The sequence below is a fragment of the Ochotona princeps genome, chromosome 4 (genome assembly GCF_030435755.1).
Source record: "Ochotona princeps isolate mOchPri1 chromosome 4, mOchPri1.hap1, whole genome shotgun sequence".
Taxonomy (NCBI): domain Eukaryota; kingdom Metazoa; phylum Chordata; class Mammalia; order Lagomorpha; family Ochotonidae; genus Ochotona; species Ochotona princeps.
Window position 1 is genome coordinate 12,285,482 of NC_080835.1, and position 23,448 is coordinate 12,308,929.

Consider the following 23,448-nt stretch of genomic DNA (forward strand, 5'->3'; position numbering starts at 1 on the left):
CTGAGCCCTGAGCTGGGATTCCCTGTCTGCTTCTTCCCCTGTGTCTTCCTTGGAAGCCTTGCCTCCTTCATCCTATATAAGCATTCTGTGTCTGCAGGTCTGACTCTGTCCCTGCCCGCCCCCACGCCCACCACAGCTGCCAGGCAAGGGTCCCTGCCCTCCAGGAGGGTTCTGGCCAGCATGCTTTGCACCTGGTCAGTGCCCATGGAACAGCTGTTGAGTGAACTGGGGACGTGGGGACAGGGGAGGGGACCAGCTGCAGTGTGTTCAGAGCCAGGCGTAAGCATGGTCCCCGTCCCTACCCTAGGACCCGTCTGGGTTCCCAGCCATTAGGCAGAGGGGAGAAATTGGTTCCAAAGTCCTCCTGATGGTCAAGGACATCTGGGAGGTTGGGAATTCAAGTCCTCAGGGAGAGAGGAAGTCGGAGAGAAGGTGGGAGGGGGCATTCCCTCGTATGTGTGTGTGTGTTTGGGGCCGTTCGACTTCCTGGCTTCAGGCAGGAAGAGAGGACTCACTTCTCAAAGTTGAAGAGAGGGAAGCGGATGCTGTTCTTGATGAAAATCGTGAAGTTCTCCGCTTCCATCATGATGGGCCTGTGGGGAGGAGGGGACAGGAGGCCTTAGCTTCTCCAGGAAGAAGAGTGGAGGATAAGCAAGCCTTCTCCCAGGGACATATCTTACGACTGCGGGCCATTGGGAAAGGCCGGACAGCCCTCAGCGTGGGAGGGAGAAGAGGACGAGCAAGAGGCCCGGTCCTCACGCCACGAATGGCCGCTGAGCGTTGCATAGGCCTGTCGAGCCCCGGTTCAGGGCCTCACCTCTCCACCGTGTCCACCTCGGTGGGGCACCAGCCCTGGATCTCACAGGTCCGGAGCTCGGCACTGTAGTTCACGCAGCGGCCAGTGAGGATGCCTGCGAGGGTGGAGCCATGGCTGGGTTACAGAAAAGGGGGTGACCATCCCCTTTCTCCTCCTCCAGACCTTTCCCCTCCCCTCCCCACCCCCCCTCAGCGGACAGTTGCAGGGTAAAGGCAGGCAGGGGGTCCCTGTCCCTCTCCCTCCACCCATCAGAGCCCCAGATCCAGCCAAGAGGAGGGGACCAGCCCCCCATACAGTCACCCACCTAAGGACCTGCCCATTCTCTCTGCTCTTCTGCCTTTGCCTGCCCCGCCCCCCGCCCCAAGCCTGCTACAGCCCTTCCTCCCACCCAGAGATGAAGCTCCCTTGTGCTGCCAAAGCCCATCCAAACATCACCGCTTCACAGAAGCCTTTGAGGGCTGCCCAGCCAGGACCAATCTCACTCCTCTCAGGCTCCCACAGTCTATTCCTCAGCTCCTTGACAGCAGCTGCCACTTATCATGGCACCTATCCATCATGGCACCTGTTGCTTCATGGCACCATCCATCAGAGCACCCAACACACTGCCCAGACTGGGAGCTCCTCTGAAGTCAGGGGCCATATTACCACGGGGACTCCCACGGGGCAGAATGATATGGCTAGGTCCTGCTCCCTTCTCCTGGAACCCAGGGACTCACCCCCACCCGGGAAGCGCTCCGGCCCGCATTGGCTGTCAGACACACAGCGGTATTTCTCCTCGTTCTGTGGACAGATGGGGCTGCGGGTGGGTGAAGGGCCCTGCTGAGCCCCTGGATGCCCGCCACCACCCCAGCCATGGCCTCAGGAGGGCGGTGGTCCCTGTTGATGCCGGAAGGCCCTCTCCCTGCCACTGCCCACCCCCCGGCCCTCCACTTTGCCTCCTTGCCAGGCTCCCTCTGGGCTGCCTGCCTCACCTCTGGGCAGAATCCTTGCATCTGGTTTTCTGTAACAATCATCTTGGTGATGATGACAAAGACAGAGGTGCCCTTGGGGCGAGGAGAAAGGGACAGGGGGTTAGAAGCCCAACAGCCTCAGCGCTCAAGGTGGGGCGGTTACCCTCACCCCCCACAGACAAGAAACCGAAGCTCCAGGTCCAGGCTCGTCCAACACCCCCCTGCTTCCACATGGCTGCCCTGGGGCGGAGTGATACCTGGGGAGGGGTCACGTAGTCCGACACGTCCATGACTCTGTTGGCATAGCGTCCAAAGCCCTTCACCTTGGTCACCACCGAGGACTCGATGGCAGTGTCCCGCACCTGGTATGCCTTCTCATGGAGGAAAACCCAACTGTGGCAAGACAGGAGGGGTGGGGAGGGAGGAAGGAGGAGGGGCTCAGGCTCAGCAGACAGGGGTCAGGACAGGGGTTCTGCCTCCATTAGGACAATGGGGCAGGGGGCCTGGCAGTGAGGAGGCCTATGCTGGAGGGCAGGAAGCCTTCGTAGGCTCACAGCAGCATTTCCCATGACTTTCTGGAAACTTTTAACTCTAATGTCAAAGATAATCTGTTTACGTGCTATATGCTTATTTAGGGATTATGCATAAAATTAGTGAGTGGGTTTTACTTTTTTTGTTTGATTCCTTACAAATCCACTTTCACTCCGTTGGGGCTGTACTGTCCCCATTGCGAATGCAGGGCTCAGTGGTTCTGCCAAGGGAGGAGGCCACCAGCAGAGGCAGAGGACCCTTGGGCCTCTCTCTGATGCTGGGCATTCCAGCTTCATCCATGGCTGTGTCCCAAGGGCCAAAATCAATGAAGGCCCTTGGGGCTGGAGTGCAGAGGAAGGTGTCTACCTGTCCAAGTGTCAGGTGAGAAGAATGGAGGAGGAAGAGGGGGCAGTAGCTGTGGGTACCTAACAGGTACCTGAAATTGGGTAGAAGGAGGTAGTGGTGGGAGTGGAGCCGCCCCAATCTTATTCCCTGGATTGTGCTGCCCCCCAGTGGTCATTTACCTGTACTGGCATCTCCATATATCTTAAAGCCATTCTTTGTCTACAAAAGACCAGGGGAGAACCTCTTGGCTTCTCTCACCCCACCTGCCTCCTCCAGCTCTCCTAGATGTTCCCAAAGTGAGGCGGGCCTGCACACAGTCGCTGCTGATAACTCCTTCCTTGAGTTTCTTCCAGAAACTTGCCTTTCCACTTGGAACCACTCACAGCAAAGTCCTCAAAGCTGAAGCCTCCACTCAGGGCCTCCACGGGCGCTTGTCTCCAGCCTGCGGCACGCTGAGAAGCATGCACTCTCACTGTCCGCCCCCTCACTGCAGTGAGAAGATCCCACCCAAGAGGCCTACAAAATGCTCCCCACTGCCCTTTCCCACTCAAGACACAGCACCCAATGCAGACAGACAAAACCTAAATACATCTGATAAACCTTGATGTACAGGGCCTTAGCAACCAGCCTTGGGAAGATGTGGGCGGCAACAGCACCCTTGTGGAAATGTTGGGGTCATTTTCTACATCTAGCCAGGGTGGTACAAGGTTAGAAAGCCACCTTGGAGCGGCAGAGCATAGCAGGACTGGAGAGTGTGCAGCCCGGGAGGGCAGAGGCGTGAGGGCCCTTGGCAGGGCGGCTGCAGAGGCCGGACCAGGGCTGTGTGAGGCGTTCCGAAGGAGGGGGCGAGGGTCTCAGGTCCAGGAGCTAGTGTCTTCCTTCCTCCTTTCTTCTTTATTTCAAGATTTATGCATGTATGTGAAAGGCACAGTCAGCGAGAGAGAAAGAACGTCTCCCACCTGCTGATTCACTCTCCGAATGGCCACAGCAGTCCGACCTGGGCCGAGCCAAACTCCAGGGGCCAGGGATTTCATCCGGATCTCCCGAGTGGGTGCAGGAGCCCAAGTGCTTGGGCCATCTTCTGCTGCTTTCCCAAGTGCTTTAGCAAGGAGCTGTGAGTGGAACAGCTGGGACACGAACCAATGTCTGTGTGGGATACCATTACACCCATTACATCCCAATGCTTGCCCCAGTTGGGTTTTGTAATGACCCCCCCCCCACTCCACTCCCCTGCCTCGAGTTGGTCATTCACGGGCAGCTCTGGGAGGTGGTGGGTGCCACACAACTAGGGAAATGCATGGAGAGAACTGTTTAAGACATATTGAGATGGGGGCTAGCATGGTGGCTCAACAGGCTAATCCTCTCTCTGCAGCTCCAGCATCCCATATGAGCACCAGTTCTAGCTGCTCAACCTCCCATCCAGCTCCCTGCTTATTTGCCTGGGAAAGCAGTAGAGGACGGCCCAAATCCTTGGGACCCTACACCCATGTGGGAGACCTGGAAGAAGCTTCTGGCTCCTGGCTTCGGATCGGCTCAGCTCCGGCTGTTGCGGCCATTTGAGAGTGGACTAGCAGATCAACGATCTCTGTCTCCTTTCTGTATACCTGCCTTTCCAATACAAATAAATAAGTCTTTAAAAATACATATTACTGGGGCCTGGTGCGGTAGCTTAGTGGCTAAAGTCCTCGCCTTGCACGTGTCGGGATTCCATATGGGTCCCGGTTCTAATCCCGGCAGCCCCACTTCCCATCCAGCTCCCTGCTTGTGGCCTGGGAAAGCAGTCAAGGATGGCCCAAAGCCTTAGGACCCTGCACCCATGTGGGAGATGTGGAAGAAGCTCCTGGCTCCTGGCTTTAGGCCGGCACAGTGGCTGCTGCAGCCACTCGGGGAGTGAATCAACAGACAGAAGATCTTCCTCTGAATTTCCTTCTCTCTGTATATCTGACTTTCCAATAAAAAAACTTTAAAAAATACATATTGTTGAGATAAGGATGGATGCACAGACACGCTTCCAAATGCCCACCATGGCTGGGTCAAATCAACAGCTCAGGCCGAGCCCCCGGCGGGTGGCATGCACCCAACTACTCGGGCCATCAGTACTGCCTTTCGGTACTGCCTTTCGGTACTGCCTTTCGGTACTGCCTTTCGGTACTGCCTTTCGGTACTGCCTTTCGGGTCTGATGGAGACCTGGAAGCTGGAATGGAGGCACAGCCAGGTCTCTGTGAGATGCATCCGGGCACCTCCGTTGGCATGCCCATGACTGTGCCACACGCCTGCCTTGCAGGGAGGCACCTAGACTCCCCTTCCAGGTGCTGACTGCTCACCAGAGCAGGAGCCATCCCCAGAGCCTTGGTGGATCCGACACAGAATGGGCACATGGCTCTGTGTTCATCTAAGGAGACCCTTTCCTGGGGTGGAAGTCAGGCCGGCTGACCCTGGGGCTCTCAGCCACTGGAAGAGGCAAAGGGGAGCAGCCCCCAGGACGCATGGAGGTCAAGGTGGGCACTGCAGTCAAGTTTACTACCAAGTGGCTCCAGCTCAGCTCTCAGTGCAAGGGTCTATGGTTATCCCCCTCCCATGTGGCTTACTTTGCTTACTTTTTAAAAACGATTTATTTAGGGCCTGGCGCGATAGTGTAGTGGTTAAAGTTCTCTCCTTGCATGTGCCGGGATCCCATATGGTCGCCGGTTCTAATCCCGGCGGCCCTGCTTCCTATCCAGCTCCCTGCCTGTGGTCTGGGAAAGCAGCTGAAGACAGCCCAAAGCCTTGGGACCCGACACCCACGTGGGAGACCCGGAAGAGGCTCCTGGCTCCTGGCTTCAGATTGGCTCAGCTCCAGCTGTTGCAGCTCACTTGGGGAGTGAACCATCAGACGGAAGATCTTCCTCTGTCTCTCCTCCTCTCTGTATATCCATCTTTCCAATCCATCTTTCCAATAAAAATAAAAAAAATTTATTTATTATGATTTTTATTGCGAAGTCAGATAAATGGACAGCAGGAGAGACAGGAAGATCTTCCGTCCGATGGTTCACTCCCCAAGTGAGCTGCAACAGCTGGAGCTGAGCCAATCTGAAGCCAGGAGCCAGGAGCTCTTCCAGGTCTCCCACGTGGGTGTAGGGTCCCAAGGCTTTGGGCCATCCTCAACCGCTTTCCCAGGCCACAAGCAGGGAGCTGGATGGGAAGTGGGGCCACCAGGACCAGAACTGGTGCCCATATGGGATCCTGGCACATTCAAAGCAAGGACTTTAGCTGCTAGGTTATCATGCCGGGCCCATGCTTACTTTTTAAATTTTGATTTTTGATGGACAAGTAATCCTTATATGTATTTATTGGGTGCAAGGTGAATGTGTCAAAATACAGATACGCTGTCCCATGGTTATCACAAGCTATTGTCTCATGTCATTTTTTGGTGGTGTCTGTCGCTGTCTTGCGTGCACATGCTTCCTTGGGTCAGCATGGGGGAAGGGTGGACTGACGGGAGGCATGGGAGACCCTGGCAAATGGTTCCAGGCCTGTTACCTGGTTTACGGCTGCTGCCTTATTTGCAGCGGCAGCCCTTCTGATGGATGCACCATTAGGAGTTACTCACTTGCTCGTGAAATGCCTTTATGAGTGCCGCACCTCTGTGGAGATGGGCGGGGCTCTGTCCTCTCTCTCCCTAGCACATTTTCCCTTTATTGGGGAGGGGTGGGGTTGCATCAAGATCTCGCATGGCAGTCTCACCCATGTAGTTCTCCAAATGGGCATGACCGGCTCGTGGCCCCAGGCTCTGTGCAGTAAAGGCCATGACTCTCCCCAACCCCAAACACACACACACACACACACACCCTGCGCAGGCTCTCTGCTCCCAGGGGAGACGGCTGTTGCTACTGCTGTTGCACACTCATCTGAGTGGAGCCACAGTCTAAACACGCCCTTCTGGAGTCTCGGAGTGCCTAGCCACAGAACGAACACGTTGCCCAGTGTTCATCAGAGGGATGGATTTTCTGAGGCCTCTGCTCTCCTCCTTCAAGTCCAGGAGCATTGCAGATGTTAGCAGACCGCTATCACCATATCACCTACAGGGCCTGCTCGGCGGATCCCTCCCCTGAGATAACTTAATCAAGGGGCCAAATGGACTGTGTTAACGCCCCCAAGACCCAAGGTGGGTCTGAAACCTGCTGTTCTGTGCTGAGCCTCTAACAGCCACCCCACTGTAGCCTCCCCTTCCTCCCTCTCCTCTGTCAAGGCCTTCTTGGGCCCAGTGGCAAGGAGAGGGCATATTCATTGGAATTCTCCTGAGCTAAGTAACAAGTGGAAGACTGAGTGCCCCCGCAGGGGTTGAGGACGTCAGCAGGGCAGCTGGAAGGAAGGGGAGGCCTCATTCCCAGCACACGGAGGCTGACGCTGTCTCCCGGGGCCTGGCCTGGGGAGACGGGGCAGGGCTCAGCCTCCAGTTCTTGGCATTGACTCTGCTGCTCTGATTTTTTTTCTTGCATTCCTGGTTTATTATTTATGGAGCGGAAGTCGAGTGGCAGCTCCTTGGCAGGTGCGATGGGAAGCAAAGAGGCCAGAGTGGTGTCCCAACACCTTCCCGTCTGTGTCCCAGGGTGTCAGGAAGGAAGCTGGGGAGTGCGTGTGAGGAATGTGTGCTGTGTGTGCCCAGGGAGTAAAGGGTCTTCCCGGGGAAGAGGTGTGAACTGGGCAGAGGGAAGGGCAGAGTGCACTGTAGGAGGGGGGGTGGGTCTGTGGAATCCACCGATGACTTCCACGGATGACTAAGTCGCTGCCTCTGGCAAGGCGACTAATACCTATTACCTCCTCTCCCCGTACCGCCTGTGAGGAGGGATTCCTAAACTCATCTCTAAGTCCAAGGACTAAGATCTAAAGGGGGACAGGACCTTGTCCAAGGCCCTGCTACTATCTGGCATCAGAGATGGGCTCCCAGACAGGTGTTCTCCATTCACTGTTCTCCTAGCAGGGCTAAGAGGGGCATGATGCCTCTCTCTGTACCTGTGACCTTGGAGCTGCCCACAGGTCTACCCACTGCAGTTGTCAGCTGCTGGCTGACCCGGTGCCTTGGGGTGCTCCCTGTGGTTCAATGGATGGGTTGGGATATGGGCAGATGGAATTTTAAATCAGGACCATGCCTCCATTTAACTGTCTTATGCATTGAACTTACTCATAAGCTCCGTAAAGAGGCTGAATATTGGGAGGGGGTGTTGGCTTCTGTGCAGAAGGGGAGTTTACAGACCGGGCCTGGGAGGGGGAGGAATTAGGCAGGGAGCAGGCCTGTGACTGGTTTGAAACACCGTCAGTCATATTCCTGAGGAATGGGATATCAAAGGGCTGGGAAACCCCCTGCCTATTAGGAGGCAGCTTCCTTTGGAAGACCCCCAAACCAACCTCAGGCCCAATGCTGGCCAAGACCTGCAGGGTTTCCTTCTGCTTCCTCGTCAGGTCTCCCCACAGGGTGCAGGATAGAGGGTGATGTTCGGAAGCCCTGCCCCCACCTCCACGGTCAGCCCTGGACTGTCTGCACCAGGGGCAGGAAAGGACACAGAGCAGGTATAGCGTCAACCGCAGGCAGACACGCAGCCAGGGCTGCAGGCGGCGTGAGCATGTAGAGGCTAGATGCTGTGCTGCTGGGATGCGCACAGGAGTGGTCGGCTCGCCTCCCGCAGGCTCTAGGTCAGTTCTAGTAGACATCACCCCCACGGCGCTAAAAGTCTTTCCACGGTTGGTCGAGTCCAAGCCGCTGGCATCTCTCTCCAGATGCCTGCATCACCCCTGAACAGGCCTTCCTTACCCATCCTACTGCCTCCAGTGCCTCAGCGTGGCCGCCAAGGGGGATCTTGCTAACTCAGGTCTGTCCCAACTGTCCCACTCCATCTCTTTCTCTTTCTCTCTCTCCTTTCTCTCTCTCTCTCACACACAGACACAGAGTTAAATGCTTCTGGGGGCAAGCTCCCTGAGAAGACTTGCAGAACGGCCACTGCGCTCCCACCCACCTGACAGCACCTTCGCCTCTTCTCCCTTCATTCCAGCCACATGCCCCCTCCACTTTGCCAGGCTCTTGCTCCATGCATGAAGGGGCTCAGGGCCTTGAGTCGTCCTTTCTTCCCCCTAGGTTGCTTCCCACCATCTTGCAGATCCTGGCTTGTACATCACATTAGCAAGAACCCTTCCCTTCACTCCTGCGCCTGTGGTAGCGGTGGCTCTCCTAGCTCTGGGTGCCTCAGCATCACGGTTACAACCCGATGTGTGTGTGTGTGTAGGTCCTGGAATGAATGTCCGTCTCTTGCCTCACACTGGAAGCCCCACAAAGATGCAGAGCCCTGTCTCCTTTACGCCCAGCATTCTATGCTTCGTACACAATGCCTGGCATGGAGGGATGCTGCCTAGGTCTCTGCTGAACGGGCGATGACAGGTTCACGGAGTCACAGGAGCTGGGCTCACACGCACAGAGATGGATGGGTTCAGGCCCAGGGGCTGTAACTGGAAGGTACTGCCCTGTGGGGAGCTGTCAGGCTGAGAGATGAATGGTGGTGAGAAATCAAGACGCCAACGAACCTCGCGTGCTTGCTTGCAGCCCCACGCACTGGAGAACCATGAGCAGGGGCAGCCCGTCCGGGAGCCGGGGCTGGCGGCGTCTGTAACCCCCATCACCCTCCGCCTGCTGCCCATGCAGCCAGCTGGGCCCGGAATGTGCTGAGACAGCTTTTTGCATTCACCTGGCCCAGCACTCATCTCGTGGCTATAAGCAGTCCCAGCCTCGGGCACATGAACCAACTTCTGGCCGTGCTCTGAATGACCATGGGCAAACCTCACAGCTCACAAACCTTCAGTGTCAGAAGGGAATTCCAGGCCGTTAACCCTACTCCCTGCCTTAATGCTTCTGCACTATGCCCACTCGGGATACACAGCCTTGCTACGGTATCCTCAAACCGGAGTCCATTTGCTTTAGCCAAGAATGTGCAGGGGAAAACAAAATTGCTTAAAAGCATCACCTCTTCCTACTTTTTGCACGACTCGAAGCTTCCAGGCAGGCAGGCTCCAGCACGCACGCCCTCAGCGTCTCCATCGCTTGTCTGGTTTCATTCAGGCCAGGCAGTCTGTGGCTGGCTGGCTCTCACAGACTCATTGTCTGGAGGAGACTAAGCACCCACACGCCAGAAAAACCCTGGAGGTTCCTGGTGCCCACAAGCGCGTGGAAAGGACCACAAGAAAGAGCAGCTCTCCTTTTCCGGCCTCCCCGGTCACCGGTCACCGACAGCCCTTTGTGTGCACAGAGGTGTGAGCCTCCAAGAGGCAGGGCCGGGAGGGGCCGCCTGCGCCTGGGGTGCTGCAAGCAGAGGCTCTGGCCAAGTTACCAGTTACCTTGCGGTGCCAGGTCAGGCAGGGGCAGGGGCCCACGCCTTCCCACAAGATGCAGTCTGCTGGGGGTGGGGGTGGCGGTTTCTCTGGGAGTGACCCCCCCCATCCCTTTTGGGAGCGCTCCCTCTCTCCTCCGCAAACCTTTCCCCTTGACGGCTCTCCTCGTGCTGTCTCCGGCAGCAGCTGCGCTCAGTGTCCTACCCTCCAAGGACAAGGGCTTCTCTGCTGTCCAGCCCTCTCAGCATCTGCCCTCCACCAGGACTCAGAGCGGGTTCTCCCTCCCACTCACCATCCACCCCTTCAAGGAAACAACCCTCACCTTGCTCCTCCTGCAGTTTTGAGACTCCCCCCACCCAACCCCAACCTCCACCCTAGAGTTGACTGGAAGGATTGGGAGAGATCTGCCATTCTCAGGTTGGCAGGAGGTGAGGGAGAGAGCGGGGTCATTTGGGAATGCTCCCAGAGGAGGGCAGGGCCAGGCCAAGGACCTGACTCCTTGGAACGGGTGTCCAGAAGCCGTTCTCCAACTCTTCATGATTTTCCGGCCAAAGGCATTCCTCTAGGGGCCAGGTCCAACCTTTGGGACGTGGTTGCGCAGCACTCAGAGTTTCCCCCTAAGAGGAGAAGTCCACAAAGCTGGTGGAGGGGAGGACCACAGACTCACCCCACAAAGTAGGAGATGATGAGAAGCTGCACCGCACGGTTGATGATGCCGATGGTCCAGCTCTTCACCACCACCGACTTGGTGGTCTCGTAGGTGAAGAAGTCCGAGACGCAGTTCATGCTGTGAGGGTGCTCAGGGGCGCTGGCTTGGTGCAGAGGGGGAGGGCCTCAGCACAGGAACCCAGGCTCCGAGGGGCAGTGCGGAGATGCTCCAAGGAGCGGGCACCTGCTCCTGCAAGCCAGGCAACCCCAGTCCAGTGTCCAGATTCTCTGCTCTTGACACTCTGGCTGCCAAGAGTCCAGGACCAGGGCGGGGGACCCCCTTTTATGTGTCTCCACCCCACTCCCCTGTGATGTCACAGCAGGGGTGGGGTCTCCCAGACCGGGCTGATTGCCTGGGAGGCAGCTGCCTAAGGGCCCTTGGGGACTCATGTTTTATCTGCACTCAGTCTCCAGCTCTCTTAAGTTGCATCTTCATCCCAGCTCACCAGCTGCTTCAGGCTGGTCCCTAAAGCCCTTTGCAAGTGCCCCTCCCCCACGGACACCCCCAGTGCACGCACGCGTGCCTGCCTCAGTCCACCCAATCCTGCAGCCTACCCTTCCCATCCTAAGCTGCCTGAGGAGCCCCTGCCAGGGGAAAGGGCGGTGGGGGGGTTTCGGGGTGGGGAAGAGTCTTGAATATTTTCCTCCATCTCCTGGGAAGGAATAAATAGCAAAGAGTCATATATTTTTAAAACCAGTTGGTTCTTGCTGAAGCTCTACCTGTGGCATAGCAGTTACTGTATTTCTTTCTTTTTTGATTTCAGGTCGTTTGTGGGATTGATTATGTTTCTCTTAGAAGGCTGGGGTTTTCCTCTTGTTTACTCCCATCCTAGCAGCGTGCTGTGTTCATTACAGGACCCCACTACAATGAATTTCTAGTGTTGCTGGATAGTGTTGGTGTGGCCACTACCACGCCACGCGGACAGCGGTGGTAGAAGGCTCTCATCCCAGGGCTGAGTTATCTGCCTGGCGCAATGAAGTCAGCGGAGTCTCAAGGCTAGCTACTCCGGGTCATGAATGTGCCCGGGCAGAACACATGCGACCCGACCCATCGTTCTGGACATACAGTCACTGCTGTGCTGCTGAACAAGGCTCCAGGGGGGCACACTCCTCTTCTCCAGCTTTGTTGCCAACTCGCTGAGACCCCGGGTAAGCCCTCTGGACCTCCCCAAAAGGAGGTCTGGGGTGAATAAACTCAAACTGTCTCCCTCAGATCTAGCTTGTTCTGATTTTTTTTTTTTTTGCAAGAGGCACCTGGCAAAGAGAGAGAGTGAGAGTGAGCTCATGTGGTTTCCAATCAGTTCTGGCTGGAAGGGGAACCTGGCACTAGTACCTGAACTTGAGCCTGCCATTTGCCAGTCACTGCCAGCGGGGAGTGCGCCTGACAAAGTCCTGTCAGAAAGGATCGATGGCGGCCGGACAGCCAGACATTCCCGGCGACACACAGGCTCCTCGGTCCCAGCGTTTCTCTCCGTAACTTTTAAGTATTTTTCCTTTGGTCCCACACACTCCTTTCTGCTCTCACAGAAACAATTCCGCGGGAGAGAGGGGGCAGGCATTATTTCGATTACCGCTCGCCCCTCCCCTTCCTCTACCATGGGAAGCTGACAAAAATAAAGCCACACTACAGTTTCCCTTTAAAATCCAGTCTCCGCTTGAAGAGGCGTCTGCCACTTTCTAAAAAGCCCGGCACGCCCTCAAGTTCTAATTCAACCGAGTAGGACTCCGCCTCAAAGCCACCCTGGCCTCGGGTCCTCCAACGTCGCCGTCGCTCTAGGCCACCGTCTCGTCGGCGAGCCCGGATCACGACTCTCTAGCCAGCTCGGCGTCTCGATGCGCTTGTGCGCGGCTTCCGGTGGCGGGACGCGGGGCCGCGCACGCGGGAAAAGCTTTCTCAGCTAACTCCGGTTCCCCGCGTCCCCGCCCCCCCAGCCCCCGCATCACCCCCCTCTCAAAGTGCCCACCGTCTGCGTCGGCCCCTGGCGAAGCTGCAGCCTCAAGAGGTGGGTGGTCGTCGTCCCTGGGCCCCGCTCCCTCACCCCCGTGGGACGCTCCCCAATGGGCCGTTCCGCGATCGAATCCGCGGGCCTCGGGCGAATCCATTTTAGCGGGAGGGGAGAACCATGAGGGCCAGGATGGAACCCGGCACCTGGAGCCGGATTCGGGCGCGGGGAGGTGATGTGCGCACTCGAGGCAGGCTCAGGGGTTCAGCCTCTTGTTACCATGGCTCCCGACCGGGGTGGGGGTGGAAGTGCGGGCTGGCCCCCGGGAGCACGGCCGAGCCGGCCTGTGGGGTGCCCAGGCAGTGGAGATCCTGTGATCGCCCCCCGCTGCTCCCCGGCCGGGAGCCGGCTCCATCAGCGAGCAGAGTGAAGGGTTTGTCTTTCCTGTCTCTGTCCTTGCATTCAGATTCCCCAGCCTGCCGACCGTCTATCTGCACGCCGACCCAGGTCTTGGGGGGGGCCCCCCTCGGCTCCCAGCTGATCGCAGTTTTCCCTTGTGAGGCCTGGGGCTCTGCCCAGGCCACCAGGGGCAGGTGAACATGGCAGAGACCTTGGAGTTCAACGATGTGTATCAGGAGGTGAAAGGTTCCATGGTGAGAAGGGCTTGGGTTAAGAAAAAAAGAAAAAAGTACAGGTGGAAAAAGGGAGCGAGGTAGTTTATGTCCATGAACAAGCACGTGCCCTGGTGACGTTGCTGCTTGCAGAAGGAAGTCTCAGCGGGATATGTGCCTGGTTGCCCCACCTTCCGGGCAAGGGCAGTGCTAAGAGTTGTTGGGTCTCAGGGTTGGAAGGGCCTGGATTTGTTCTCCAATCCTGCGTCCCTGGTGCTACCAGTGGGGCAAACAGGGCTGGCGGGAGATGGGTTCAGGGTGCCAGAGCCCTAGGACCCAGGCTGTCCCGGCTGGTCCTCGCCGCATGAGTTGCTGGATGAATGCTCTGGCCAGCCTGCCATCCCCCATCCCCCACCAGGGTGAATGCTGGGCAGGGCTGCCGCCGGGTCACCACACAAGAGTCACTTCTCCCAACAGAATGACGGGCGGCTGAGGTTGAGCCGCCAGGGGATCATCTTCAAGAACAGCAAGACGGGCAAAGTGGACAACATCCAGGCCGGCGAACTGACGGAAGGCATCTGGCGCCGGGTGGCTCTTGGCCACGGTCTGAAGCTGCTCACCAAGAACGGCCACGTCTATAAGTATGACGGCTTCCGAGAATCGGTGAGGCTCCTCAAGGCTGTGCCTTTGCATCCGCTTTCCATCTTCTCGGTGGAGTTGGAGTTCCTTCTGGTGGCCCTGTCATTGGGCAGGGTCGTTGAGGTCACTGAGCAGCCACTGGTTCAGCTCTCGGTGTTCTACAGTCTTAGGAGCTTTTCTTGTGAGGGGGGTGTCAGAAGATCCCCTCCCCCTATTTGGCTGGAAAGGGCGGTTCCCACTTGTTGCTTGCACTCCTGTTCAGAATCAGCCTGGTACTCTTCCCTCAGGGTTGGTGCTTCTGTTTTGTTTTGTTTAAAGATTTATTTATTTTTATTACAAAGTCAGATATACAGAGAGGAGAGTCAGAGAGGAAAATCTTCGGTCTGATGATTCATTCCCCAAGTGAGTGCAACTGCCGGTACTGCGCTAATCTGAAGCCGGGAACCAGGAAACTCCTCCAGGTCTCCCACGCGGGTGCAGGGTCCCAAAGCTTTGGGCCATCCTCGACTGCTTTCCCAGGCCATAAGCAGGGAGCTGGATGGAAAGCGGAGCCACCGGGATTAGAACCGGCGCCCATATGGGATCCCGGGGCGTTCAAGGCGAGGACTTTAGCCGCTAGGCCACGTCGCCGGGCCCAGTGCTTCTGTTTTGAACTGCATGACTTACAGACTTGATTTCAGTGTCTGCTTGTTATTAAAGCTGTGGCACACACGGGTTAGGAAGTCAGAGAGCATGGGGAGGCCCACACGCAGGGCTTTGCGCCTGCCCTTGCCTGAAGTCTGATTCCAGAAGTGGCCTCTCGCCACACTCTTGTGGACGATTTTGGGGGTGAGCTGTCATGCCAGCATGGGTTTTTCTTTTTCTTTTTTTTTTTTTTTGTTTGTTTTTTTTTGTTTGTTTGTTTTTGTAAACGTATTTTTATTGCTTTTCATTTTTTTAATTACATTGCATTATGTGATACATTTTTTTATGCACTGGGATTCCCCCCGCCCCTCCCCACACCCTCCCCCCACGGCGGATTGCTCCACCTTGTTGCATTTCCATAGTTCAAATTCAGTTGACATTCTTTCATTGGAGGTATTTACCAAGCATAAAGTCCAGCATCTTATTGTCCTGGTAAGTTCAATGGTTTCTTGGTGAGACCATCTCTGGTCTGAAGGTAGAGCCGGCAGAGTATCATCCTAATCAATTAAAAGCCCCAACATAATATTTCCAACCATTTACAACATTGTGGCATTAATTGACATGGTATTGATTAACCGATATGTTAATAGGAAAATGCAGGTTCTCAACCACAACCTGTGACTTCTTCATAGACATTCAATTTTGGTTTACATTCAACCATGTTCTATACACCTTAAAATGGCTTAGATTGCTATTCAGCTGTCTCATGCCTATTTTAATTTTAGTATTTAGCAGTTTATAGCATTGAGGCACGTTTTCGCTGAACCTGGCTGTTTTTCAGGTGGTCTGACTCTATAATTCTAGCACGATATCAGCATGGGTTTTTCATAGAGGTGACATTGGGGGCAGTTTCTCATGATGTGCATGACTGGCGTAAGGCCACTGCCATTCACTGGGATTGCGCGTTTCTCCCTTCTAAACTTCACAGGAGTTCGAGAAGCTCTCTGATTTCTTTAAAACTCATTATCGCCTGGAGTTGATGGAGAAGGACCTGTGTGTGAAGGGCTGGAACTGGGGCACCGTGAAGTTTGGTGGTGAGTTCTGGGGGAGGTGGAGCTTTGGGGGGCAGGAAGGATGAAGGGTTGAGGCCGTTCTTGCTCGCTTGCTTGCGCCCCGTCTCTGGTTTGTGCCTGGGGAGCAGGTGGTGGCAGTGTGAACTGGCAGCCGCAGGCCCCTGTCCTCAGGGCCCTTTGGAAGGCACTGTGGCCGGACAAACCCTTTGCTCCCAGGGCAGCTCCTTTCCTTTGACATCGGTGACCAGCCGGTCTTCGAGATCCCACTCAGCAACGTGTCCCAGTGCACCACAGGCAAGAATGAGGTGACGCTCGAGTTCCACCAGAATGACGACGCCGAGGTGTCTCTCATGGAGGTCCGCTTCTACGTCCCTCCCACGCAGGAGGACGGCGTGGACCCTGTGGAGGTGAGGGCTCCCCGGTGCAGATGGTGCCTCCCAGCAGGTGGGTGGGGCAAGGGATGCTGGCCCACAAGCAGTGGCCCGTGGCGTGGTTAACAGCACGTGCCTCTGCAGGCCTTTGCCCAGAACGTGCTGTCGAAGGCGGACGTGATCCAGGCCACCGGAGATGCCATCTGCATCTTCCGGGAGCTGCAGTGTCTGACGCCCCGTGGTCGTTATGACATCCGGATCTATCCCACCTTCCTGCACCTGCACGGCAAGACCTTTGACTACAAGATCCCCTACACCACGGTGCTGCGTCTCTTCTTGCTGCCCCACAAGGATCAGCGCCAGATGTTCTTTGTGGTGAGCGGAAACCTCCCCTGGGGTGGGCGACGCAGGTGGCCTGAGGCCTTCAAGCTGTGCTGGTCTCTTGTGGGTCCCTGGGGGACACCGCCTCCCGCTCAGCCCTGGCTGCTCGCTTTCCCTTTCCAGATCAGCCTGGACCCTCCCATCAAGCAGGGCCAAACCCGTTACCACTTCCTCATCCTCCTCTTCTCCAAGGACGAGGACATCTCCCTGACTCTGAACATGAACGAGTGAGTGTCTCCCTGGAGTCGTTTCCTACAATGCTTTTGTTGCAGGCCGGAGGCAGATGTGCCAGTAGAAGCCAGTGACGTCATGCCGGTGACGTCGCCTTGCTGTGTTTGTAGGGAGGAGGTAGAGAAGCGCTTCGAGGGGCGGCTCACCAAGAACATGTCTGGATCGCTCTACGAGATGGTCAGCCGGGTCATGAAAGCACTGGTGAACCGCAAGATCACGGTGCCAGGCAATTTCCAGGGGTGAGCGTGTGAGCCCGGGTCCTGGTGAGCCGGGTCCTGGCCTGCCCAGCAATGGGAAGTACTCCCTCTCACAGAGGCTCCCATCGCATGTCCTGACAGTGGCTGGCATCCCTGTCAGAGCAGCCGAGTGAGGCTTGCTGGGCTGAGAGGCCCTGGGCGCATGTGTGTTGCTGCCTGCCCAGTGGGCCCCTTGGTGTAGCTGAGGTTGGCACTGACCCGGCTCCCTGCCCCTTCCCCTAGGCACTCCGGGGCCCAGTGTATCACTTGCTCCTACAAGGCGAGCTCTGGACTGCTGTACCCCCTGGAGCGGGGCTTCATCTACGTGCACAAGCCCCCCGTGCACATCCGCTTCGATGAGATTTCCTTCGTCAACTTTGCTCGTGGCACCACCACCACTCGTTCGTTTGACTTTGAGATCGAGACCAAGCAGGGCACTCAGTACACCTTCAGCAGCATTGAGAGGTGAGAGGTTCTGTGCGTGCGTGCGTGCGTGCGTGGGTTCCAGCTTCGACGTGGAGACCTGTGTGTGTGTGTGTGTGTGTGTGTCCCAATCTTGTGTGTGTGCGCGTGCGCGCACGCCCGCCAGCCTCAACTGTGAAGCCCGGCGTGGTCTGGGGCCCTCTTGGGCCCTCTCTGGGTCTGTGATTCTTCCTTCGGCTTCACTGAGGTTCGCTCCTCAGCTTCCGGAAGGCTCTCCGTTGCTTTCTGTCTGTCCTCTCGTCTGTGAAAGCTGTGTGCGGTTGGTGCCAGCTCTGCTTCTGCAACACTGCCTGTGATGGAAACGCTGTTTCCTTCCCGGAATGAGCTGTGGCTGAGAACAGCAGCTAATGTTTAGAGTGCTCGTCATGAGCTAAACGTTTTACAAACGTCTTCGTGTTTAATCCTAATAACCAGCTGCTGAAGCGTGTTGGAATGCAGGCCAGGGAAAGGGGGGAAGGCGCCCTCCCCCAGCATCCTGCCCCTGCTGCATGTGTATGTCTGCTAAACAGGGGTCCTCCCCCTGTCTTTGCCTTCTAGAGTTCCTCTGATTTGAGCCATGCCCTCCTTCAGGGTCCCCTGGCCTCGGAGGGGGCTGGCAGCTGTTGGGCCGCCAGTCCAGGCTGCAATCCAGGCCGGCTTCTGCGTGTCTGACTATGGTTCAGCCCCACTCAGTGTTGTCCTGCCTTGGCTGGCCGTTGACATGGTGCCTCTCCCCTGACAGGGAGGAGTACGGGAAGCTGTTTGATTTTGTCAATGCAAAGAAGCTCAACATCAAAAACCGAGGCTTGAAAGAGGTATTTGCGGGTGGGAAGGACGGCAGGCTCCTGTTCTTTCTGCAGAGAGAAAGGGGAGACTTTTTTTTTTTACTCTCTCTTTGGCTTCTTTGTCACTCTGTCTTTTTTTCTTACCCTTGTAGAAAAAAGAGGTGCGTGTGACCCCTTCCCCTCCTGATGCAGGTTTCCTCTGCATGACCATCAGCCTGTGCAGCCCCTCAGAAACCCCCTGTGGGGCTGGGAGAGGGAGGGGCTTGGACTAACCCAGTCGCCAGGAAGTAGAGTCCATGGGTGCAGTAGGCCCTGCTCCTTGGCTGTGTATGGGGTGTGTGTGTGTGTGTGGACAGAGCAGCCCTGGGACCTCCTGGGAGCTGCTTCTGATCTCACAGGCATGGGGGCGTGCTGTGAGTGTGTGGGGTGTCCGGCTGAAGGGCAGGTTGGGCCTCACACGCATCACCTCTGGACAGGGCATGAACCCAAGCTATGACGAGTATGCGGACTCGGACGAAGACCAGCACGACGCCTACCTGGAGAGGATGAAGGAGGAGGGCAAGATCCGGGAGGAGAACGCCAACGACAGCAGTGATGACTCCGGAGAAGAAACCGGTGGGGAGGGCCGGCCTCTGTGCTGGGGCCCAGGCTGGGGGGCAGGCTGGACCCCAGCTGTCCTCCCTGGGGCCAGAGCCGGGGGTCTGGGTGGAGGGGAGGGTGGGATTTTCATCGGAGCAGAAGCTCACGCGCCCTCTGTGCCTTTTTCAGATGAATCTTTCAACCCGGGCGAAGAAGAGGAAGATGTGGCAGAGGAGTGAGTTCTGGTTGTGCTTTCCGGGGGTGAGATGGGAGCTTCCCAGCTGACAAAAACCACAAGGCCTCTGTACATTTCTCAGATCCTGGTGTTAGTCATTGCCCCAGGAGTGGGAGAGTGATCTCCAAGGAGGTGACAGGTGGCAATGGTTTAGAATTGTGCAGGGTTTTGTAAGTGCAAGGCATGTGTAGAAGCCAGAGAGGCCCAGTGGGGGAGAGAGAGAAGAGGAATGAGGACTGGTGCTTCCCGTTTGTTCCCTGGGAGGGTTTGGGTAAGACCTTGATTCCAGCTTCCTGTCCTAGAAATGGCAGCCATGGCCTATGCCGGCTTGGTCAGGAGGGTCGCTCAACTGTGGGGACTTCTGAAAGCTCACAGAGCTGGGGAGTTTCAGGCACTGATCAGTTTAGGTGCTCACAAGTTGTAGGGGGGAGATCCTTTAGTAGTTGTGTTTTCCTTAGTTCTGTAGGCTTGCCCCCTGAGGTGCCCGGGTGGGCTTAATCCTACTGGCTTAACACCCAGAGGGACTGCCTCTTCCAGTGGCAGCCTAGTGACCAGCGTGATGGTCTTCCTCTTCCTGGGAGTGAGTCGAAAGGTATGCACGTGGGCTGGAGCAAAGCCACACACCCAAAGACTGGCCAGTGGTGCCCAATGAAAAATTGGTGCTCTCTTAATCCAGAAGGATTGAGTGAGTGTTGGATAGCAAGTTCCCTGCAACAGGAGCCTGCTAGTGCTTGCTGCTTGCCACCTGCTTGCAAAGGGTCCCAAGCAAGGCCTTGTGACGGTGACTTGAAGACCATCGGCAGCTTGTGGGGCAAGCTGACTGCCGCTTTCTGCGGCGAGTCACATGTATGGAGCAGGATGATGGGGCTGTGCTAACGTTGATTTCCACCACTTTTGTTAGTAACAGTCTCTTCATCAGAAAACATGAGATTGTGGTGAGGTGGACTTGGAGGCAGGAGTGAGAACTGTCGTTGGGCACAGGGGCTGAAACAGGACCTGGGCCAGGCCATGAGAAAGGAGGAGGGAGGGTGGTGGAGGCCCAGGGGCTCCTTGTTTTCCACGGAATGACTGGTGGGGGTGGTGGTGGTAGAAGCCACCTTAGCAAGGGGGGACTGGCCAAGGGGCCTCTGGTCCACCCCACCCCGGGCCACTCTACCCTACCCGCTGGCTGCTTTCTGGGCAGGTGATCTTGCATTTGTTTTCCTGAGTCCAAGTCCCATTCTCTGCCAGGTTTGACAGCAATGCTTCTGCCAGCTCCTCCAGCAACGAGGGAGACAGCGACCGGGATGAAAAGAAGCGGAAACAGCTCAAGAGAGCCAAGATGGCCAAGGATCGCAAGAGTCGCAAGAAGCCTGTGGAGGTGAAGGCTGCCCCAGGCGGGAGGGGTGCTGCTCCCCAGAGCCAGCGACTGTGGCTGTGTGGGCTTCTTGTGGAAAGTTTTGTCTCTGGTCCTGAGATAATCAGCTTCTGCAAGATCTGAAATAGGAGATAGGCTGGCTTCTGCTTGGGGGGTGCCTGGCGAGCCCTGGGTGTGGAGGGAATGAAGGCATGATTTCTGCAGGCTGGCCTGGTCCTGCCCACACCCCTAAGTCACGGGATCTGACTAACCGGGAGAATAGCGGCCATGCGGGATACAGATGGTTGAAGACCCCTGGGCTCCTTCCTGTGTAGGTGAAGAAGGGCAAAGACCCCAATGCCCCCAAGAGGCCCATGTCTGCATACATGCTGTGGCTCAATGCTAGCCGGGAGAAGATCAAGTCGGACCATCCCGGCATCAGCATCACAGATTTGTCCAAGAAGGCGGGCGAGATCTGGAAAGGAATGTCCAAAGAGAAGAAAGAGGTGGGTGGCGGCCGAGAGCAGGAGTGGAGGGCAGGGGCAGGCAGGGAGCTCCCCTGGCTGGCGAGACGGACTCTGTTGGGGTGGCAGGTCTTGTAGCAGAGGGGCACGTATGCCATGCTAGAGCTTCCTGTGTGGGTTTTTGCCTGCGTCAGAGAGGCTGTTGATTTCCCTCTCCCTCTCTCACCCGGTGTGTGAATCAGGAGTGGGACCGCAAGGCTGAGGATGCCAGGAGGGAATACGAAAAAGCCATGAAAGAGTATGAAGGGGGCCGCGGCGAGTCCTCTAAGAGGTGAGCATCACAAACAAAGCGGCCAGAGACTGCCCTTTGTTTTTCCTTTTTGGGGTGAAGTTGGGAGTTGAGGTGTTGATGGAGTTCTGACGGCATCTGGGCCATGCTTCTTGGTCCTGTGTGAGGCCGTTGCTCGAAGGGGAATCCGAATCACTGGATCCACATGGCTTACTTTAGCAGAGGGCCAGCTGTACTTGGAGATAATGGGAGTGAAAAATTGTTAATGGAGAATCTTGAGAAAATCACCAGAACTTTTTTTTTTTTTAAGATTTCAGTTTTATTTGAAAGGCAGATTTAAACAAAGGAGATATTCCACCTATTGGTTCACTCTCCAAGTGGCTGCAGTGGCCAGAGCTGAGCCAATCCAAAGCCAGGAGCGTCTGCTGGTCTCCCACATGAGTGCAGAGTCCCAAGTACTTGGGCCATCGGGCCATCCTGCACTGCTTCCCCAGGCCATGAAGGGAGCTAGATGGGAAGTGGAGTGTCCGGGACATGAACGAGCAGCCTTATGAGGTTGGTGCTGCAGGGAGAGGCTTCGCTTACTATGCCACAGAGCCAGCTCCGGATTTTTAGCGAAAAAGCAAGAAATGTGAAATAAGTTTGGCCTACGATGTGCCTCAGGCTGTGACTATTCTGGGGCCAACAGGGCCAGCCATTTACCTTCGGAGCCAAATGGGCTGTGTGGCTGGGATTGGGACAGACCTGCTGAAAGCTGGGCGAGGTCTGGCCTGGGTGTTGACAGGGAGAGGCTCAGCTCCCTTTGCCTCTTGCTGCTACAGAGACAAGTCAAAGAAGAAGAAAGTCAAGGCCAAGATGGAAAAGAAATCCACCCCCTCTAGGGGCTCATCATCCAAGTCATCAACGCGGCAACTGAGTGAGAGCTTCAAAAGCAAGGAGTTTGTGTCCAGTGACGAGAGCTCCTCGGGCGAGAACAAGAGCAAAAAGAAGAGGAGGCGGAGTGAGGTAGGGCAGGTGCTGCTGGGTGGGGAGGGCGAGGGCAGGTGTGTGTGGGGGGATTGGGAGCGGGCAGGTGCTGCTGGGTGGGGAGGGCGAGGGCAGGTGTGTGGGGGGGATTGGGAGCGGACAGGTGAGCGCTGGGTGGGGCAGCGAGCATGAGGGCAGGTGAGTGTTGGGGGCCAGGGAGGGCAAGGGCAGGTGAGTTGGGGGGCTGAGTGAGGTAGAATAGGAATGGGGGCACATCAGTACTGAGGGAGTGTTTGGGTTGGAGTGATGCGCAGTGGGTGGGAGGCACTCCAAGGTGGTAGAGGCAGCTGCCAGCCACGCAGAGGCTCCGGGTGGCTGGGCTACCACTGTTTCCTGAAAGAGACCTCTGGTTTTCAGGACTCCGAGGAAGAGGAGGCAGCCACTACCCCGCCCAGCTCTGAGGACTCGGGGTCGGGATCCGATGAGTGAAGAGGAGACTGTCTGCTCCTGCGCTTGCCCTGCCACAGCCCCAGCGCCCCACCGGGTCTCCGTCCCAGCTCTGCTCCCGGGACTCTTTCCTGGGGAGGAGTGCTGCTGCCTCACAGGATGGCTCCCTTACAGCTGGGGGACAGATAGGGTGGGGGGGCCGGCACACTGGACCCACATCTCTGTCCTCCTTTCCCCGGCCTTAGGGATGTAGCTCTTTCTGGTCCTTATCAAATCGCCGTAGCGGGAGTCATGGGAAGTCAGGCCCGAAGCTCCTACCTGGGGTCTGTTTCTACCTTTATTTTGTATTTCTGGTCCGAGAAAAATCAACATTTAATAAAGGGAACTGACTTTGGACAACGCCTCCTCCTGCCTTCTCTGCAGCCCCGTTGAGTCACTCCCCCTCCGCCTGTTGAGTGCTCCAGCGAGGCCGGCCGGGAAGTGGGTCTCCGGGTCCATCCCGCTCTGTTCCCGGATGGACCGGCGTTGGTTTTCAGCCCCTTGTGCCGGGACGGGCCACCTGAGAGGCTAGAAATGAGAGCTGATCTGATTAGGAAGTCTCTCTCACAGTTCCACTCCATTAGGCAGGCGGCTCCTGGCTCCATTCTTCATCACCTATGAGTCAAGGGTCTTCCAAGGCTCCGGCTAACACAATCAGGATCGACTCTCCTGACGGGACTGGGGGAGGATGGGAACCCGAGCCGGAGCCAGGAGGAGGACCGGGAATGAGTGAGTGTGTGTGTGTGTGTGTGTGTGTGTGTGTGTGTGTGTGTGCAGCTCTTCCGGGAGTAGAGGGCGGAACCACACGACACGACGTTAGTGCTGGAAAGAAGTTAGAGCGGAAAAGGCCTACAAGGAGATGCCGGGCGCCCTCAGGGCAGGAGGGCCGCCCCTCGGCTGGGCTGGCGCCGGCCTCCACTGAGCTGAGACACGTGGGGCCGCCACGTCGCGTGTGTCCTCGGGACTCGGGTGGCTGGAACAGGAAGCCGTCCGACGTGGCTCTCCTGGCTGCTGAAGCCCTGCCGGGACCGT

General features: G+C 56.8%; 2 protein-coding genes across 3 annotated transcripts in view; one reads left to right on the top strand and one right to left on the bottom strand.

Moving 5' to 3' along the window:
• The window catches only part of P2RX3 (purinergic receptor P2X 3), a 28,153-nt gene extending 16,846 nt beyond the window's left edge, over positions 1–11,307 (bottom strand). Inside the window, exons 1-6 of the mRNA XM_004585300.4 lie at positions 10,665–11,307; positions 2,025–2,160; positions 1,789–1,860; positions 1,534–1,597; positions 818–911; positions 516–593 (exon numbers count right to left, since the gene is read on the bottom strand). Of these exons, the coding sequence (XP_004585357.1) occupies positions 516–593; positions 818–911; positions 1,534–1,597; positions 1,789–1,860; positions 2,025–2,160; positions 10,665–10,783 (563 nt within the window). The 5' untranslated portion in view covers positions 10,784–11,307. The remainder of the gene's footprint in view (positions 1–515; positions 594–817; positions 912–1,533; positions 1,598–1,788; positions 1,861–2,024; positions 2,161–10,664) is intronic.
• A 1,239-nt stretch (positions 11,308–12,546) lies between these two features.
• Positions 12,547–22,776, top strand: SSRP1 (structure specific recognition protein 1). 2 transcript variants are annotated; one of them, XM_058663017.1, is made up of 17 exons: positions 12,547–12,708; positions 13,115–13,301; positions 13,737–13,922; positions 15,511–15,616; positions 15,812–16,002; positions 16,111–16,341; positions 16,471–16,574; positions 16,689–16,817; positions 17,058–17,279; positions 18,019–18,091; positions 18,538–18,676; positions 18,830–18,875; positions 20,106–20,235; positions 20,547–20,717; positions 20,918–21,006; positions 21,786–21,978; positions 22,348–22,776. In XM_058663017.1, exons 2-17 carry the CDS (start codon positions 13,248–13,250, stop codon positions 22,417–22,419), a joined length of 2,136 nt encoding a protein of 711 aa, XP_058519000.1. In that variant the 5' UTR covers positions 12,547–12,708; positions 13,115–13,247; the 3' UTR covers positions 22,420–22,776. The 2 variants fall into 2 exon arrangements, with proteins under 2 accessions (XP_058519000.1, XP_058519001.1); XM_058663018.1 differs by having other exon boundaries at positions 21,786–21,969.
• The last annotated feature ends 672 nt before the right edge of the window (positions 22,777–23,448 follow it).

Excerpts from the sequence above, each read along its gene's own strand:
- SSRP1 (XM_058663017.1), top strand. The coding sequence starts at position 13,248 with ATGGCAGAGACCTTGGAGTTCAACGATGTGTATCAGGAGGTGAAAGGT. Across the intron at positions 13,302-13,736 it reads AGGAGGTGAAAGGTTCCATG|AATGACGGGCGGCTGAGGTT; the intron begins GTGAGAAGGGCT and ends TTCTCCCAACAG. Across the intron at positions 16,342-16,470 it reads AGCGCCAGATGTTCTTTGTG|ATCAGCCTGGACCCTCCCAT; the intron begins GTGAGCGGAAAC and ends TTCCCTTTCCAG.